The 18,043-nt window shown below is 45.5% G+C and overlaps 1 protein-coding gene across 1 annotated transcript in view; it reads right to left on the bottom strand.

The window, feature by feature from the left end:
* Positions 1–3,180: 3,180 nt before the first annotated feature.
* jag2b (jagged canonical Notch ligand 2b) overlaps positions 3,181–18,043 on the bottom strand; it is a 79,837-nt gene continuing 64,974 nt past the window's right edge. The window contains 13 exon segments of the mRNA XM_083790318.1: positions 3,181–4,601; positions 5,659–5,724; positions 5,727–5,808; positions 6,736–6,867; positions 9,069–9,326; positions 10,171–10,286; positions 11,012–11,125; positions 12,001–12,086; positions 12,914–12,941; positions 14,969–15,085; positions 15,620–15,733; positions 16,951–17,064; positions 17,433–17,546. Coding sequence (XP_083646444.1) covers positions 4,045–4,601; positions 5,659–5,724; positions 5,727–5,808; positions 6,736–6,867; positions 9,069–9,326; positions 10,171–10,286; positions 11,012–11,125; positions 12,001–12,086; positions 12,914–12,941; positions 14,969–15,085; positions 15,620–15,733; positions 16,951–17,064; positions 17,433–17,546 — 1,898 coding nt within the window. The 3' untranslated portion in view covers positions 3,181–4,044.

Here is an 18,043-nt window from a genome sequence, read left to right as displayed (position 1 = left end):
TACAAAAGGGTGTCAAACACTGAATAAAAATCACATTTGATACCAAATTTAAACTAAAGCAGTAGGTACTGTATTTGATCTCTGAGAAACAAAAGAAAGACCCCAATGAACGAACCCATACCACAGTGGCCAGAGTGAGTGCACTTACACACTTCATTCATGTAGGATTTGTACAATATTTCAAACGTTACATTGGTTTATACTAAAGCTAGTGTGGTGTGAGATGACCTTTCCTACCATCCAGTCATTAATATAGAACTCTGGGGGAAAAAATCTGAAACCAACTGAAAAGTGACTTCACCCTTTGAATCATACGCTGGTCTCTCCTTATGTATATACTGCATTTTACCAAAGGTTTGACTGTTGGCAGGAGATACCCTTTGGTTTGTGCTGCAACTTTGGTTATTCTTCATAAGTCAACCTTATGTCTAACACTTATAGACCCATATTATAATGTATTAACACTGCAGGCTGCTTCAATAAATAATCTTGATTTATTTACCTAAGTGTAAATCAGAACTTTGAACAGGAAGATACTTAAAGCAAGTTATCATAAAAAATAAAATAACAAAAAAACAAATAAAAAAATAAAACCAGTCTAGCCCCTTTCTGAATAATAATAATAATAATAATACTATACATCATACAGCATGTTCACCGTTTTATCTTTGACCACCAAAAGTTGGATGCTTTTCAATGTTTTTTATTTTTTGCGATGTCCCACTTTGAGAAAACATGATTGGTACTGAAGGCAATTACACTGTTAAGAATAGTGGGGGGGAGGGGGGGGGGGGGTGCATCTGACAACGTGTCTGAGGGGAAATCAGTTTAGATCGAGAATACCTCGAAAATACAAAACTGCATGATAGCAAAACAATTCGCTTCGTTTTTAAAGCCTTCAACCGAAACATCAGGCTAAAAAGGTGAACGTGACAATGTATCATTTTTTTTAACCCACATTTTGACATGTCATCCAACATATGGTACATAACACCAAAAGAGCCATTGTGGATTTTTCCTAGGAATCAAATCTCCGATGAAAGCAAATATGAAACAGGGAGAGCACTTTTACTGAGGCGAATAAAACACGCCACAATACACCACACAATGTTTTTTTTAAAGAGTTACTTTCCTTAATAGTGAAAACAAACTAACATAAAAAGATGACTATTCATTACACAAATAATGCATACACGTTTTACATTAAGGCACCTGAAAGTAAAGGGTTTGTGATGGGTTTACAAATGGCTCAACTAGTCCGAGTTAAAACATACAAAGAATCTTTTAAGGCCATAATGTTGTGAGCTTTTGCAATAGTGCCGGTCCAATAATCCTGTTCCGTGTTTTGCCATGAATTCAACACTCAAAACAAAAAATCACCGACATCTTTCATGGATCAGCCATAAATAACATTTGAGTCGTTAACAGTGAATGGACAGTTAAATATCTATGGTGATGAAAAGTGGAAGAGTACTGTCTGTATATTTTATATCTTCTCGTTTTACAAATCATGTTCTAAATGTTTTCTTCGTGTTGTACATTGTATAATAAGCCCTTTGGACTTCTCGCCTGACACTTTTCTGTTATATTGTGTGTTGTTTTCTTTTGTATTCATCTTATATTGTCCTAAATAAATCAAACCGTTTAGTATCATAACCAACACTGACCAAATAACACTCTTTTCTAAAGCACAGCAGACAGTTTTCAAATGCACATTAATGTCTAACCAATGCATACAGGTGCAATCATATTGAAAGAAGCAATGGCCTTATTTGTGTCCAAAATAAAATATATATTATATATATAAAAAGTGGAGAGGGCATTAAAGATAAAAGGAATAGCTGGTTTGGGGTCAGCATTGTAATACTAGAATGGTGTATTATTCATTCAAATCTATTAGAACAAACGGAGGAGTTGCTCTACATTCACATTACATCAATGATAAACAGATCCCAAACAGATACAATGTGGTGAGCATTGGCCAAAAAAAAAAGAAAAAAAATACCCATTTGCCGTGCATAAACAAAATGGTACGAGAGCCAATAGTCACGAGTTGTTTTGCTGAATCACCTTTTATCACCCCAAACTGTATTCTTCCATTTATCAGGGGGGGGGGGCATACCTGAAGCCTAATATAATGCTCCGTTGCATGACCGTTGTCGCCGAAAACAGCAGACCGGACATGACGTGTCGCAAAAAAAACGCAACACGTCGTTTTAAGTCTGCCATTTTTTGACAGGGCGACACCGTTGTGTGACAGACGTATGAACGGGGCTTGAGGTTCATGGACCATTTATAAACCCTTCAGAAAGTCCTTCATTAGGTGGTACCTCATTGTAAAGCTTCTTGACTGTGGGAGGCTGGATATGATTCTCTGTTATAAAACCTGCCTATTTCGACTGGCATAAATAAAAGGAATGGCATTGTAAAAAACGAAAAAAACAAACAAACAAAATAAAAATCATAATAACAATAATAATTATAATAATAATAAAAATGTGTGACTCCTTTTTAAGTTACTAAACTCAAATATACACAGCGACTCCTTTAGTATTTACAACATATGTACACATCTTTTTTTTTTTTTTTTTTCTCTTCTTTTAGTTTTTTTTCTTCTTTGATCAAATACCTTAAACCGTTGCTGTGAAACGGAACTCTCCAGGTGTACTGATGGCTCTCTTTCTGTCGGAGGACTTTTCCAGAACGGGGGGGGGGGGGGGGGGGGGTGAGAAAAAGTCAAATTGGGGCAGCGAGACTTGCAAAGCCTGAAGAGTTTGAGGCTCGTGGAAAAGGCACTTGCTACCAACTGAAATACTGCAAAACATCTTTAAAACCAGAGCTTTCAGCCGAGATGAACTGAGAGACGTCGTGAGGAAGAAGGGAGAAAAAAAAAACACTGTAAATGGAAGGCCACGTCTTAACCCATTCTGACCCGAGATCAGATTCTAAAAATGTCTATTACATCCTGACAGTTTAATTATTAACCCATTCTGACCTGAGATCAGATTCTAAAAAAGTGTCTTCGGTTTTTCAAAAATAGCAGATCTACAAGCTCGTAGCGCGCCACCGAGTGGCGCGCTACGAGCTTGTAGATCTGCTATTTTTAAATAGCTAAAGCACGACATGATGCCAACACCAAAATGGGTTCCCGTTCAGAATGGGTTAATACTACACATACTACATACTACAACGGCGCCACCTGCCAACAAGAACTTTTTTCTTTCTTTTTCTCCCCAGCCAACAACAACAACGCGCTGCAATGCGACCCATTGTTTTGGCTTTGAGAATAAGTTCTGGTCGTCAAGCCACACCGTGGTGCTGATGGAGTATGAATGAAGCTTCAGGCACTGGGGCGTCTCTCCCCTTTTTCTCCTCTCCAGGCCATGTGTTTTTGGTAAGGCTGACGCAGGATGGCTGTAGGCGGATTGGCAGGCAATACCAGGAAGTTACAGAGCAATAACAGGGAGGGTTCACCGCGGTTATTATACGACAAAAACCCCTTTCCACTGTCCGTCGAAAAGGATATTGGCATCCTCTCGAATCTGCGTTCCCCCTCCCCCCTCTCTTCCCATGACAAGGAGCCCGATGACAAACAAAAATCACAATCATTGTAAACAAAAACTTCCTTTTTATACAGGTTCACTTTGCTTCTCGTTTAGACCAGTCATCATTGCTTGAATGGTAAAAATTCCCAGGAACGAAAAAAAAAAAAAAAAAAAGACTAGGCCTTCTTTCGCCTAACGCAGAAACATTTCTGCCTCATCTGTACATAATGAAAATGAAATAAAAAAATATATAGACGTGAACGAAAGCCAAAAAAAACAACAAAAAAAAAGAATGTTCACCTCGTCCTCGCACTCGGACGCAAAAATAAATTGTTCTCACAGATGACAGTGACAAAACGAAGGAACTTAAAATATGAAAAACTGAAAATGGCTTATTCAAACTCAGCCTTTTTTTTCTTTCCTCTCTCGATCTCTTATAAGTCAAGAGACTTGTGGCTTTCCTTGCTCGCTGCATCTTGCGAGTCCTTTTGTTTGTTTTTTATACAAGCTGATCTCTGTGGTCTGGACCGGCCAAGCTTGCGTTGACATTATTCCAGTGGTTGTATTTGGGGCTGAACACGGGGGTCCGGTGCGGGGCTTTGAGGGGTGAGCCGGAGCTCTGCGAGGTGCAGATCAAGGCTCCTCTGTTGGACTGCCCCACAGCCTTAGAGTACTTACAAACCGTGCGCTTGTTGCCCGCCTCCGCCCCGCCTTCCTCCTCCAGTTCCAGCTCTCCTTCCGTCTCCGCCTCCTCCTCCTCCTCCTCCTCCTCCTCGTCCTCCTCCTCCTCCCCTCCATCACATGTTCGATAGGAGGAACCCATTAGCTTTTTGCGCTCCTGCTGAGCCTCCCTGTTGCTTTCTTTGAGCGACTGCGGCTGTGGTCGGCCGGCCACCAGCCGCAGCGGCTCCCACTGGTTGTTGACGGTATCGTCGGCCGCGGCCTGAGTCAGCCTCTCGCGCTCTTTTCGCCTCTTGCGCGTCCACCAGACGCACACGATGATGCAGAACAGACACAGCAGGCAGAAGACCACACACAGTACGGGCACCAGGTAGTCTGCAACGCACAGGTGGACACACAGGGAGATGGAGAAGTTAGGGAAACGGCCATGTGGTAGAAAGAGACACAGGTGGACACACAGGGAGATGGAGATGGAAGGGAAACGGCCATGTGGTGGAAAGAGACACACAGGTGGACACACAGGGAGATGGAGAAGGAAGGGAAACGGCCATGTGGTGGAAAGAGACACACAGGTGGACACACAGGGAGATGGAGAAGGAAGGGAAACGGCCATGTGGTGGAAAGAGACACACAGGTGGACACACAGGGAGATGGAGATGGAAGGGAAACGGCCATGTGGTGGAAAGAGACACACAGGTGGACACACAGGGAGATGGAGAAGGAAGGGAAACGGCCATGTGGTGGAAAGAGACACACAGGTGGACACACAGGGAGATGGAGAAGTTAGGGAAACGGCCATGTGGTAGAAAGAGACACACAGGTGGACACACGGGGAGATGGAGAAGGAAGGGAAACGGCCATGTGGTAGAAAGAGACACACAGGTGGACACACGGGGAGATGGAGATGGAAGGGAAACGGCCATGTGGTAGAAAGAGACACACAGGTGGACACACAGGGAGATGGAGAAGGAAGGGAAACGGCCATGTGGCGGAAAGAGACACACAGGTGGACACACAGGGAGATGGAGAAGGAAGGGAAACGGCCATGTGGTAGAAAGAGAAAGGGAGACGGGGGTGGAAATTATTCACTGAAGCAAAACTATTTTAACACATGCATTCAATTAAATGGTATAGGAGTAAGGCATGAATAAAAACAGGTCTCTCTCGTGTACTGTAACTAATTCCCATGTAAAAACAGTATTTGACCGGTGAGGAAAAACCAAACTTTGCAGGCAGTGTGCCACCTCAGTACGTTTTGCACTATCGACAGTTTTTATAATGATCCCTTTTTTTCCCCCTTAATGAATGCAATTGGTTCCAGCGGTTCACACACACACTGCCTTTAGTCTAATGAGCTGAATGCGTCTCATCAGGAAGTAGACGGGCCTAAAATAAAACCCCCTGTGGGACACCTTTTCAAATGATTACTCACCCACTGAGGGGGCCATGACCTGCGTTTCCACTTTGACCTCCATGATGGCCAGCATTATGGTGCTATGTGTCGCTTGGACAAGGTGCCTATGATGGTGCTGGCTGCTTCCTGGATCAGACTGTGGTCTGGTTGGTCCTCTGGCTGGAAGGACTAAGAACCGCCAAGGAAAGGAAAAACAGGGGGGGAAAGAGAAAGACAACAGGACATAATAGGTCAATTTGATGTGTGTAGCTTTACAGATGCATTTTATTTATTCATTTTTCAGCTACCGGGGTGCGTTTTGTGGTACGTGACTGAAGATGTGTGGTGATGGTGGCTGACAGCACATCATTCTATCGAGGTGCCATTTTCCACAAAAGTGTGATATTCCTTTTAAACTGCAGCTGAAGGGTGTGAGGTATGCTTAACCCATTTAGGCCTGAGGCCGATTCTAAAAACGCCTCTAAATCCTGACTTCAAATATTTATATAGCAGCATTAAAAAAAAAATACCTTTTTGAATACTGTACATACTGTACAGAACCCCAAAATGGGTTCCTGCCCAGAATGGGACACATCTTTAAACTGTCATCCTATTTTTTTATTTAAAAAAGCAAACTTAAAATTCAAGTTTATGTTTACTTTGTTTTGTTCTGCTCATTCTTTTTTTAATTTTTTATCCCACGATTCTGTAACGCATTTTTCACCCGTGTGTCAATCATCTAATGTGATCCTGGGCTCTACACTCCCTCCGCCAACCTAGTCCCCATATATGGGGGACAAGGGGAGAGCAACGGACTTGAACTCATGCTTCCTTCATGCTTGAGTGTCCAAGTTGCTCCTTTACACCTGACAGGGGGGGAGTTTCCCTGGTTGGACGTAGTGCGTGGAAGGAACACGTTATTCCAACCAGTTCCTTTCCCCTCCATCAGGCGCCCCGGCTGGCCAGGGGGAGGCAGTTTAGTGACCAGGATTGGTCATTCTTAATGCACACATTTAGGAAAGTAACTTTGTACCGTTTTGGAAATGGTTAAAAAGGTTTGAGGACAGGAAACGATGTTGAAAGATGAAGTGCCCGATTAGACGGCATTAGACTTACTATGGCCACCTCTACGGCGTCCCGGTTGGAATGAGAGAGGTCGCAGAGCAGCAGCAGGGAGCGGTCCTTGGCCACGGTACGGGTGTCGGGTAGATACCTCAGCTCTGAGCAGACGCTCTCCACTGTTGTTCCCTGAGGAGACACACAGCAGTGTTGTTTTCGTCGACTAAACCAAGACGAAAAATGTTCGTCGACTACCTATTTTCACTGACAAAAGCAAATGGAAACTAAATGAAAACTAAGCTACGATGACTAAAACTGAGACTAAATATACTGACAATTTCGTCGACAAATAAAAACTAGACTAAAATGTTAGGAAGGGACTAGTGGACAAGAGATCCAGTATAAGGCATTTTACACTTGGTTGCATGCTGAAAATAGCTGCAAGTGTAAAAACACTCATTACGACGGCATCAAGACCCGCCAAAATACATTTTACATTTTTTTTCTACAACTGTAGATTTAGTCGACTAAAATCTTATGACATTTAGTCGACGAAAACTAGACTAACACTAAGACATTCCAGGTGACTAAAATGTGACTAAAACTAAATGAAGTTTCAGTCCAAAGACTATGACTAAACTAAAATAGAAATTTGCTGACAAAAACACTGACACACAGAACCACCACATTACTGACTGACCCAACAGAACCACCACATTACTGACTGACCCAACAGAACCACCACATTACTGACTGACCCAACAGAACCACCACATTACTGACTGACCCAACAGAACCACCACATTACTGACTGACCCAACAGAACGACCACATTACTGACTGACCCAACAGAACCACCACATTACTGACTGACCCAACAGAACCACCACATTACTGACTGACCCAACAGAACCACATTACTGACTGACCCAACAGAACCACCACATTACTGACTGACCCAACAGAACCACCACACTACTGACTGACCCAACAGAACCACCACATTACTGACTGACCCAACAGAACCACCACACTACTGACTGACCCAACAGAACCACCACATTACTGACTGACCCAACAGAACCACCACATTACTGACTGACCCAACAGAACCACCACACTACTGACTGACCCAACAGAACCACCACATTACTGACTGACCCAACAGAACCACCACACTACTGACTGACCCAACAGAACCACCACATTACTGACTGACCCAACAGAACCACCACATTACTGACTGACCCAACAGAACCACCACATTACTGACTGACCCAACAGAACCACCACACTACTGACTGACCCAACAGAACCACCACATTACTGACTGACCCAACAGAACCACCACACTACTGACTGACCCAACAGAACCACCACATTACTGACTGACCCAACAGAACCACCACATTACTGACTGACCCAACAGAACCACCACATTACTGACTGACCCAACAGAACCACCACATTACTGACTAAACCCAACAGAACCACCACGGGGGGTACTGCGCCCTGGGTGCGTTTTCGCATTTTTAATTCACTAATAAATTCATTATTAATCATTAATGTGTCAAAACGAAAAAAGGGCTTCGTGCAGACCTCCATATTATTATGGTAAATTATGTGTGAAAAGTGGGAGTGATTTGGTGCAGGCAGTGTGGAGCTATGACAGTGTTTCTGACACACAGACTGACAGACAGACAGACTGACAGACAGACAGACAGACAGACACACAGACAGACTGACAGACAGACCGACACACAGACAGACTGACACACAGACAGACTGACACACAGACAGACTGACTGACAGACAGACAGACCGACACACAGACAGACTGACACACAGACAGACTGACACACAGACAGACATTGACTGAATTATAATAATTATTATAGTATGATATGATGATGATGATGATATCAGGGGTGGGCAACTTTGACAATGGAGAGGGCCACTATATCCACACTCACTCCAGAGGGCCACATTGCATATTACTGTCTTAGCAAAAAAATAGGCGATCTACAGTACAATTATTAAACACGTGGCAGTGCGATGCCTTTTGAGCGTGTAGATCTGTTATTTTATGCATTTATATAGCGCCATTATCCAAGGCGCTTTAAATAGATTTGCACAGTCACCCATTCACACACACACATTCACACACCGAAGGCGGAAGAAACCATGCAAGGCAGTGTAGTAGATCAGTGTCTTGCTCAAGGACACTTCGACACCGACTCTGGGGGAGCCCACAGGGTTCGAACTGGGAACCTTGCGGTTTACCATCCAGCCACTGAGCCACCGCCGCCCCTAGGGGGCAAACATGTTCCAAGTTTTCAATAACAGTATTATAATAATTACAAATAATTAGTCCAACAGCCAGTACTCACTGCTGGTACTTTATCCTTGTTGAAAATGAGCGTTATGCGGGCACAGCTGTTGTCCAGGTGCCCACTGTTGGGCTGGCATTTGGTGGGCACTTGCGGAGGCGGGGGTCCCAGGACGGAGCACACGCCCCACTGGTGGCATGGCGGGGAAAAGCAGGTGAGGTAGCTGTGCTCCACACACTCCCGGCCAGCCGGACACAGCTGTCTGGTACGCTCCTGGCCTGAACTCTGGAGCAGGCAGGGACGACGTCCACACACTACCTGACATGGTACAAAGGGAACAGAGGCATTCATTAGACAGTTTGGAATAGAGGGTAACTAGTATAGACCTCTGAGGGACTCCGGGTTATTGAAGTACAGGGTTTAAGTACGTTTGTTGCAACTACACTGTGGTAGGGCTGACCTCGGATAGGAACGGGTCTCAGTCGACTGACCACCTCTTAGTCGATGTTCATAAAAAAGCCCACAAAATATTGTATATAAAAATACAATATTTACAAAAATATACAAAAATATTGTATTATTCCACTAGGTCTGTGGGGGACATAAACACATTTGAACATTCTGACTGTTCAAATCTCCAATGTGCATGTGGAGTGTGTCTGCCTGTGTGGCAATGTGCCACTGCCTGTGACTTGAATCGCACAGTGCGCTGGACTGATAGTCTCCAGAATCTCAAACTCACCTGCTGTGCTCAATCTGGCTAATGACAAGCCTCTCAGTCGATGTTCACATGTTTTTTGGGGGGTGGGGTGCTCAGTCGACTAACAGCAAATTTATTCATCCATCAGTCGACTATACAAATCCTTAGTCGGGGACAGCCCTACACTGTGGCCCCTTTTCCCCCACCAAGCGAACTCTGGTTCTAGAACTTGTTCTGTTTTTTATATTCTTGGAACCTTGGCACCTCCACCGAACCGGCATACATACTTTTAGGGTTCTGAACCAATTTGTTTTCAGTGGAAACACTCTGAACTGGTTCCAAATTCGGTGGATTCATTGGTCAATCAGGTTTCCTGAAAAGTGAATTTTCTTTTGGACAAACGGCGATGGCGACGATATGAAGGGGAGTTAATTTGGGAGCAGCGTGCGTGATATACCGTACCTTTGTACAGTTGACTTTGCCGTTGCCACAGTGACAGCTGTTGCATTCCTCCTCCCAGTGGCTCCCGTGGGGGAACTGCAGCCCGGCGTGGTAGCAGGGCTTCCCGATGCCTATGACTGCACAACAAGGAAAGACACGCAATCAATGAATAATAATAATAATAATAAAACTTTATTTGTATAGCATCTTTCATGACATCAAATGCAGCTCAAAGTGCTTTACAGAACAATGGAGAATAAAAGAAAAGCAAGGCAACGACATTAAAAAACAAGCAGTAATGCAATACAATACAGTGAGGACATGAATAACAAAAAATATAAGATCACTTAAAAGCAATGTTGTAGAAGTGGGTCTTGAGCTGAGCTTTAAAAATGTCTACAGAGGCTGCCTGACGAAGGTACAGAGGGAGCTTGTTCCATGCCGACGGCCCGTAGAAGCAAAAAGCTGCTTCCCCGTATTTTTTAGTTGCCATTTTTTTAGGCAAAGCGAGCAGGCCAGCAGTGGAAGACCTTAGCGGGCGGTTTGGGACATATTTAGGCAGGCAGTCATGTAGGTAGGAAGGTGCGAGACCATTGAGAGCTTTATAGACAAGTAAAATAATTTTTAAATCAATCCTAAAAACAACCGGAAGCCAGTGCAGTGAAGCCAAAACTGGAGTAATATGTTCTCTCATCTTAGTTCTAGTTAAAACTCTGGCTGCTGCATTTTGGACAAGTTGTAATCTGTCAGTCGTTTTCTTGAATGAATGAATGAATGAATGGGCGAACACATGCACGCATGAATCAATCAATCAATCAAATCAATGAGGCGGGTCAAATCACAGAAGACGTGGATTATTTACACTCTTGGCATCGGAGGCCCGTCCTCCCGAGCGGACACACGCAGTGGAAGCCGTTGATCTCGTCCACGCAGGTGGCGCCGTAGGCGCACGGCGAAGACTGACACTCGTTGATGTCTGAAACAGAAAGAGAGGGTGTGTCACTCATTATACAGTTGCCGCTATCATTATCAGATTAGCTGCAGGTCACATGAGGAAGACTGTCACGATAAATAACAAGATTAGTGTCCCTGAACTCTAAAATTAGACCCCCCCCCCCCCCCCAAAAAAAAAGAAGATTGTTTAGGTCAATTCTTTGCCGCCGTGTCCAAAGTGCACGCGTGCCAGCACGTTAATATCTTTCACAAGCGCCTTTGGCAGCGCCGGCTTGAGCTCACGGGCTCCTCGAGGGAAAAGGCATCATTACGCCGTCCGTCACCCGCCTGCATACAGATGTGCTCCGCTAGGCCTTTTGTCGCCTGCATACAGATGTTGCTCCGCTAGGCCTTTTGTCGCCTGGATTTCACAACAAGATGCAAACACGGTAGTAGCCGTCCGTGTGTGAGAAAACACAAAAAAATATATATATTCAAAGCCCGACAAAGGTGGGACCACTGGCCCCCCCTGGACGACACAAAGACTAGGAGCCTAGGAGAGGGGAGGAATTTCGGGGTCACTGGGTATTTGTCTTCTTGTGTGTGCACTGTGTGAGAGTATGGAGAAGGAGGGACCACCTCTGACCCCTTGGGGGTTAAAGGACTGGAAAAATGGGGGGGGGGGGGGGGGGGGGTCGAGGAGGGGTTGTCCTGGCCTGACATTTAGGTGTCGAGGTGTGCCACTCCCCTCGTCCTTCCGTCCTCCATTCTTCCCTCCCTCCCCTCCCTCCATCCCCCTGCACACCCCACAGGGTTATGCCAACGTCCTGATTGTCGTTGTTCTGAGAGTCGCAGCAGCAGATCCATCCAAAATAAACCGCTAAATGTAACCTCGGCTATAACAACAACGTCACTCACTGATGCGGCAGTCGGGTCCGGCGAATCCCGGCGCACACTCGCAGCGGAACCAGTTGATTCCGTCCACGCAGATACCGCCGTTGTAGCTGAGGAGGAGGAAAGAAAAGAAACAGGAAGGAAGGAAGGAGGAACGCAGAAAGAGAGAGAAACGATTAGATATAGGGCCGTATCCTATCCAGCTGCAACAAAGCACGGTATGTATGGGGGGGGGGGGGGGGGGGGGGGGGGGGAGGTGGGGTCACAAGGCTCAATTCAATTCATCAATACAGCTCCCCCCCCCCCCCCCACACACCTTTCACATGCTAATAGGCGTGTCCGGTCCCCTCCCCTCCCCTCATCATCCCTCCATCCCATCCCTCCTCAAAGGCGCTGCCCCCCCCCCCCCCCCACCCCCACCCCCAGGGGGAAGAATGGACGACCCCCCCCCCCCCCTGCCTCCCTCCATGGGGGCAAGAGGGACTCTTGTGTCCAGGGGGATCTCATTGTCGTCCCGTCTCTCCAACTCCCCAACAACTCCCACCCTCCTGCCCATTCAACGTCCAACCACCCCCCAACACACACACACCTCGTCCCAAGCCATGTCCCTTTGAAAAGGACATCTTCCACTGGTTTTACCATCTCGTCACTCACACCAACATGCTCCTAATCCCCTCCACAAGCACACCGACAACGCGGTGCTTTTCTCCCACTCTCACGTAAAAAAAAAAGAAAGAATGCAACCGTTCTTCTCACTGGCTGCGTGGTGCGTATGGACGCAATAAAGCTCGTTTCTCATAGAAATACATTGCATAATATAGAGTAAGCAGGTGTCCCACTGTGGCTGGGTTTAGGAGAGAACAGATCGGGTGCTTTTTGGGTGGGTTCAGAGCGGGAGGGAGTGGGAGAGTTTCATGTGAATGCTAAACATACATACCATGGGTGAGGGTTGCAGTCGTTGATATCTGTTGGTAGAACGGGAGGGAAATATGAATTATTTGTTGGCTTCTCACAATATTTCAACATAATCCTACTGGCACCATAGCAATATGAATCTTATTGCATCCGTACAATATAATTGCTATGACCCCATCACAATATGAATTCCATTATTACACCATCGTAATATTATGAATTCTAGTCTACCGTTACAATATCATTCCTATGTCCCCCCCAAACAGTCCAGGCAGTGCTTCATTATCACAGTATGACAGGAAAGCTTCAAGTGAACGTTCACTTAGACTCCAGGGGTTTTCAACAGGTGGTCCGTGGACCACTGGTGGTCTGTGAAGGTGTCACGTGCGGTCCCTGGCCTGACCATGCATTTAGTAATGTAGCATTTGTTGATTCTCCCCCCCCCCCCCCCCCCCCCCCCCCTTCCAACAGTGAACTGAATGACCTGGTGACCTATGATGACTGTACTGTAGTAATTTACTGACAAGTCGGAGAGGCTAGAAATTCAACAGAAAAAGGGAGTTAGAATCTCAAGAGCGGGAAGTGCACCGGATTGTCTGGTTGAGTCATTATTATTAGGACATTATTAGTAGTCATCAATGGACCATTGGTTGAGAAACAGTTGGACGCATGTATACACATGGGATGCATAGCAAGCGTTACAAAAAAGCACTAATCTCAGCCCATATCCACAAGGTTGATTCCAAGTCAGGGTGGTCGCCCCTTGTACACAATCAGTTGAAAACCCCTGACTTAGGACAGTTGTGCTACTCCCAATGTTATGAACTTAGTGACCAGCAGGACTAGTTATCGTTAACTAGGCCGATGCCCGTTGAGAACGGTGTCCACTGGGAACATATATACGCCCCTCTGGTTATGCAATACCTGTTGTACTCATTGTCAGAGTGTCCATTGTACATCAATAATACAATTCAGGCTATATTTGAAGGGAGACCATTCTCAACTGCTGAGCGTCAAATCTGCTCTGGCTATGGCATTCTCTATGATATATCTGCAGCAAAACGGTCTGCAACATTGGACAGAGTGAGGTGAATCATACTTTGGCTGCAGGTGGGAACTACAACATTGGACAGAGTGAGGTGAATCATACTTTGGCTGCAGGTGGGAACTACAACATTGGACAGAGTGAGGTGAATCATACTGTGGCTGCAGGTGGGGAACTACAACATTGGACAGAGTGAGGTGAATCATACTTTGGCTGCAGGTGGGAACTACAACATTGGACAGAGTGAGGTGAATCATACTGTGGCTGCAGGTGGGGAACTACAACATTGGACAGAGTGAGGTGAATCATACTTTGGCTGCAGGTGGGGGACTACAACATTGGACAGAGTGAGGTGAATCATACTTTGGCTGCAGGTGGGAACTACAACATTGGACAGAGTGAGGTGAATCATACTTTGGCTGCAGGTGGGAACTACAACATTGGACAGAGTGAGGTGAATCATACTTTGGCTGCAGGTGGGGAACTACAACATTGGACAGAGTGAGGTGAATCATACTGTGGCTGCAGGTGGGGACTACAACATTGGACAGAGTGAGGTGAATCATACTTTGGCTGCAGGTGGGGAACTACAACATTGGACAGAGTGAGGTGAATCATACTGTGGCTGCAGGTGGGGGCTACAACATTGGACAGAGTGAGGTGAATCATACTTTGGCTGCAGGTGGGAACTACAACATTGGACAGAGTGAGGTGAATCATACTTTGGCTGCAGGTGGGAACTACAACATTGGACAGAGTGAGGTGAATCATACTGTGGCTGCAGGTGGGGAACTACAACATTGGACAGAGTGAGGTGAATCATACTGTGGCTGCAGGTGGGAACTACAACATTGGACAGAGTGAGGTGAATCATACTTTGGCTGCAGGTGGGAACTACAACATTGGACAGAGTGAGGTGAATCATACTTTGGCTGCAGGTGGGGAACTACAACATTGGACAGAGTGAGGTGAATCATACTGTGGCTGCAGGTGGGAACTACAACATTGGACAGAGACTGAGGTGAATCATACTTTGGCTGCAGGTGGGCCCCTCCCAGCCTTCTTTACAGATGCAGGTGAAGGCGTCTCCTCCGCCCACACACGTGCCCCCGTTGGAACAAGGGCTGGAGGCACATGTGCTGTTTTTGGCTGCAGAGAGAGCGTTGAAGGAGATGAGTCAGATATTGAGATACATGTTCTAACTATGCAAGTTGTGCATTTATTTTTTTTAATCAAAAATGAAAACCAGAAGAAAAAAATATATAGGCCTATATATTTTTTTTATCAATACCAAAATAACCACAGTGGTGGACACTGGACAGTAACAAAGTTAATTTCCCCTAGTAATTAGTATTTTTGGATACCAATACTGGATCCACTACATTTCAAAGGCGGATATTGCATTTTCGACTCCACTACAAAGTGGATTAAAAAGTAGATTATGAACTAACGACTAAAACCACTAAAATAGCACAAGTTAAGCTCACAACACGTCCAAGTACAAGTTTGAGTACCGGTAGTTGACACTAGTTGTAGTTGAGAAATATTGGATCAAGAGCATCTATTATTTTGACTGCAGTACTTGGGGGGGTTGAGTACATTGTCCACCACTGAAGGTAACCACACAACGACACCACCACATCCAAAAGGACATGAATTCAGCCTGGCCCTCCTCGGCCTCACCCGTGTTGCAGGTGGAGCCTCCCCATCCCGGGGGGCAGGCGCAGCGGAAGGCGTCGCCGTGGTCATAGCAGGTCCCTCCGTTACTGCACGTGGTGCCGTCACACTGGCTCTCGCCTGGACGGGTTACAGTAGCACATACCACAGTTACAGTTATACCAGGTACAGTAGCACATACACCACACAGAGTTATGAACACAGCTGGATTGCTCTTACAACAATTTAAAAACGGTGTACATTGGTGACTATAACTATAATCTAGCTGATCTTGAGGCCTACAAAAACGAGAGAAAAAAAAAAAAAAGGAAACCTCTTCTTTCTTATCAACTAGTAGTCAACTAGTACCAACAAGGTCAACTAGTGGATTTACTAGTAGACTAGTTGAATAGCCCTTACACACACACTAGAGGGCAGCACGGGTCCACCCGGACCCGAATAACCGAGATCCGACCCGAGAACCGAGCCGGGTCGGGTGCAAAATATTGACGTGCTGTCGGGGAACGGGTCGGTTCCATTTCAAAGCTGCAGATCTCGTTTCGGGTATCTGAAATGCAGAATACCCGAAATAACCGTGAGGATCCGAGATTTATAAATTAAACCCTTCAACTTTAAAAATAGGTTTAAAAAATAGACATGCGTGCGTTCACTGCGTTGTAATTATTACATTCTAAAGTCCATATTGTCTGTTGAACAGAGTCAACGAGGGCTGGGTCTCGTCCTGCACCTCGACATGAGCGAGAGCGCTCTCTCTCTCTCTTTCGCTTGCACACACACACACACACACACACACACACACACACACACACACGGCTATATTAATGCAATCATGGCGGCACCCTTCAGCGAGCGAGGTGAAACGCAAAGCAACAAGCATTGTGCGACTAACCTCGCATCACCAGGCTTTCCACCTCGGAGGAAAAATGTGGGACAGTTTTGTTGTGATTGTCAACAGCTCTGGTAAGAATGTCGGTGCGCAAAAATGCACTATAGCCGATGCAAGTTTGCAACCCTCCGCCTCCTTGGCGCTGTCTGGAGAGGCGGCGGGGTGCACGTTGCTCATAGAGAGCAGTCTCATGTCATGTTAAAGCATATAATATTGCAGAGAACACACTATGGGTCCGGATCTCGGATCGGCGCCGTTTTGGTCAAAACTTCTCGGCTCCGTTTCGGACTGGATCCAAAACTTTCGGGTCCGGTTCCGGGCCGGGTGTGGCCAATTAGAATGTTCTTGGATCCGGATCGGTTCGGTTCTGATATCACCGGGTCCATTTCGGACCGGGTCCAATTATACACACACACACACACACACACACACACAGCTTGACAGAACTCACGGGAGTGACAGGTCTTGCCCTTCCAGTTGTCTGCACACTCGCAGTAGAAGTCGTTGACCAGGTCCACACATCGTCCACCGTTCTTACACGGGTTCCTCCTGCACTCGTTGACGTCTGAGGATGGAGGGATGGAGGGAGGGAGGGTAAGGTTGGTGTTTTCTAAGTCCTTGGCATGCGTTCCATGTTCCATGAGCCAAACTCTCAAATGCCAACAATTATTATGTAAGAAAGTAGCCCTTGGGCTACTTTAGCATTAGTTCTAGTCGACTAATACTATGACAAAAAATGTTTGTCGACTACCTTATTTCACTGACAAAAACTATATACAAACTAAGCAATGATGACTAAAACTATGAATAAATATACTGTTGATTTTGTCAACAAATAAAAACTAAAAAATTAACCCTTCTGTTATTTGTGGCGTGAGGGAAAAAGGACAGAGGAAGGAGAGGAAGGGAATAAAAGAAGGAAAAGGAGCTCACTGAGGTCGCAGAGTCTGCCCTCCCAGCCATCGGGACAGAAACACTGAAAGGAGTTGACTCCGTCGATGCAGGTTCCACCGTTCCGACACGGCTTGCCAACACAATCGTTGACGTCTACAAAAAAAAAAGGATTTGATGAAGGTTAGTTAGATAAAAGAGCATCGACTACTGGCAGAAATGTTTGCCTCTAGGAACTCATTGCCCATTTGCAGACCGCGGCGGCCATGTTTCCATCAGAGATTGGAAATGCACTCGTTTTCAGTAAAGCTAATGTCCTGCTGCCTCTTGCATTATGTGCCAATTTATTAACAGGTGGTACACGAGCACTTCCAAACTCCCAGCACTTGGAAAAAGAATCACCTGCGAGGACACAAAGTAGCTCGTAACATGTCTACAGTGGACTTTTATGAAATAAACACTTTTCATGAAACAAAGCTGCAATGTTGGTGAGTTTGACGTAGTTTAATACAATTATATAGGACTTTTCTGTTTGGATGCCATTGGAAATGGCACCTAGGTAGCACCTTGCCATTAACCCATTTTGGGGCGGGAACCCCTTTTGGTGTTAGCATCATGTTATGCTTTAGCTATTGAAAAATAGCAGATCTACA

This window comes from Protomyctophum parallelum, assembly GCF_964188405.1.
Source record: "Protomyctophum parallelum genome assembly, chromosome: 19".
Taxonomy (NCBI): Eukaryota; Metazoa; Chordata; class Actinopteri; order Myctophiformes; family Myctophidae; genus Protomyctophum; species Protomyctophum parallelum.
Note: the sequence above shows the minus strand (reverse complement) of the source record. Positions and strands in the feature narration are given on the sequence as shown.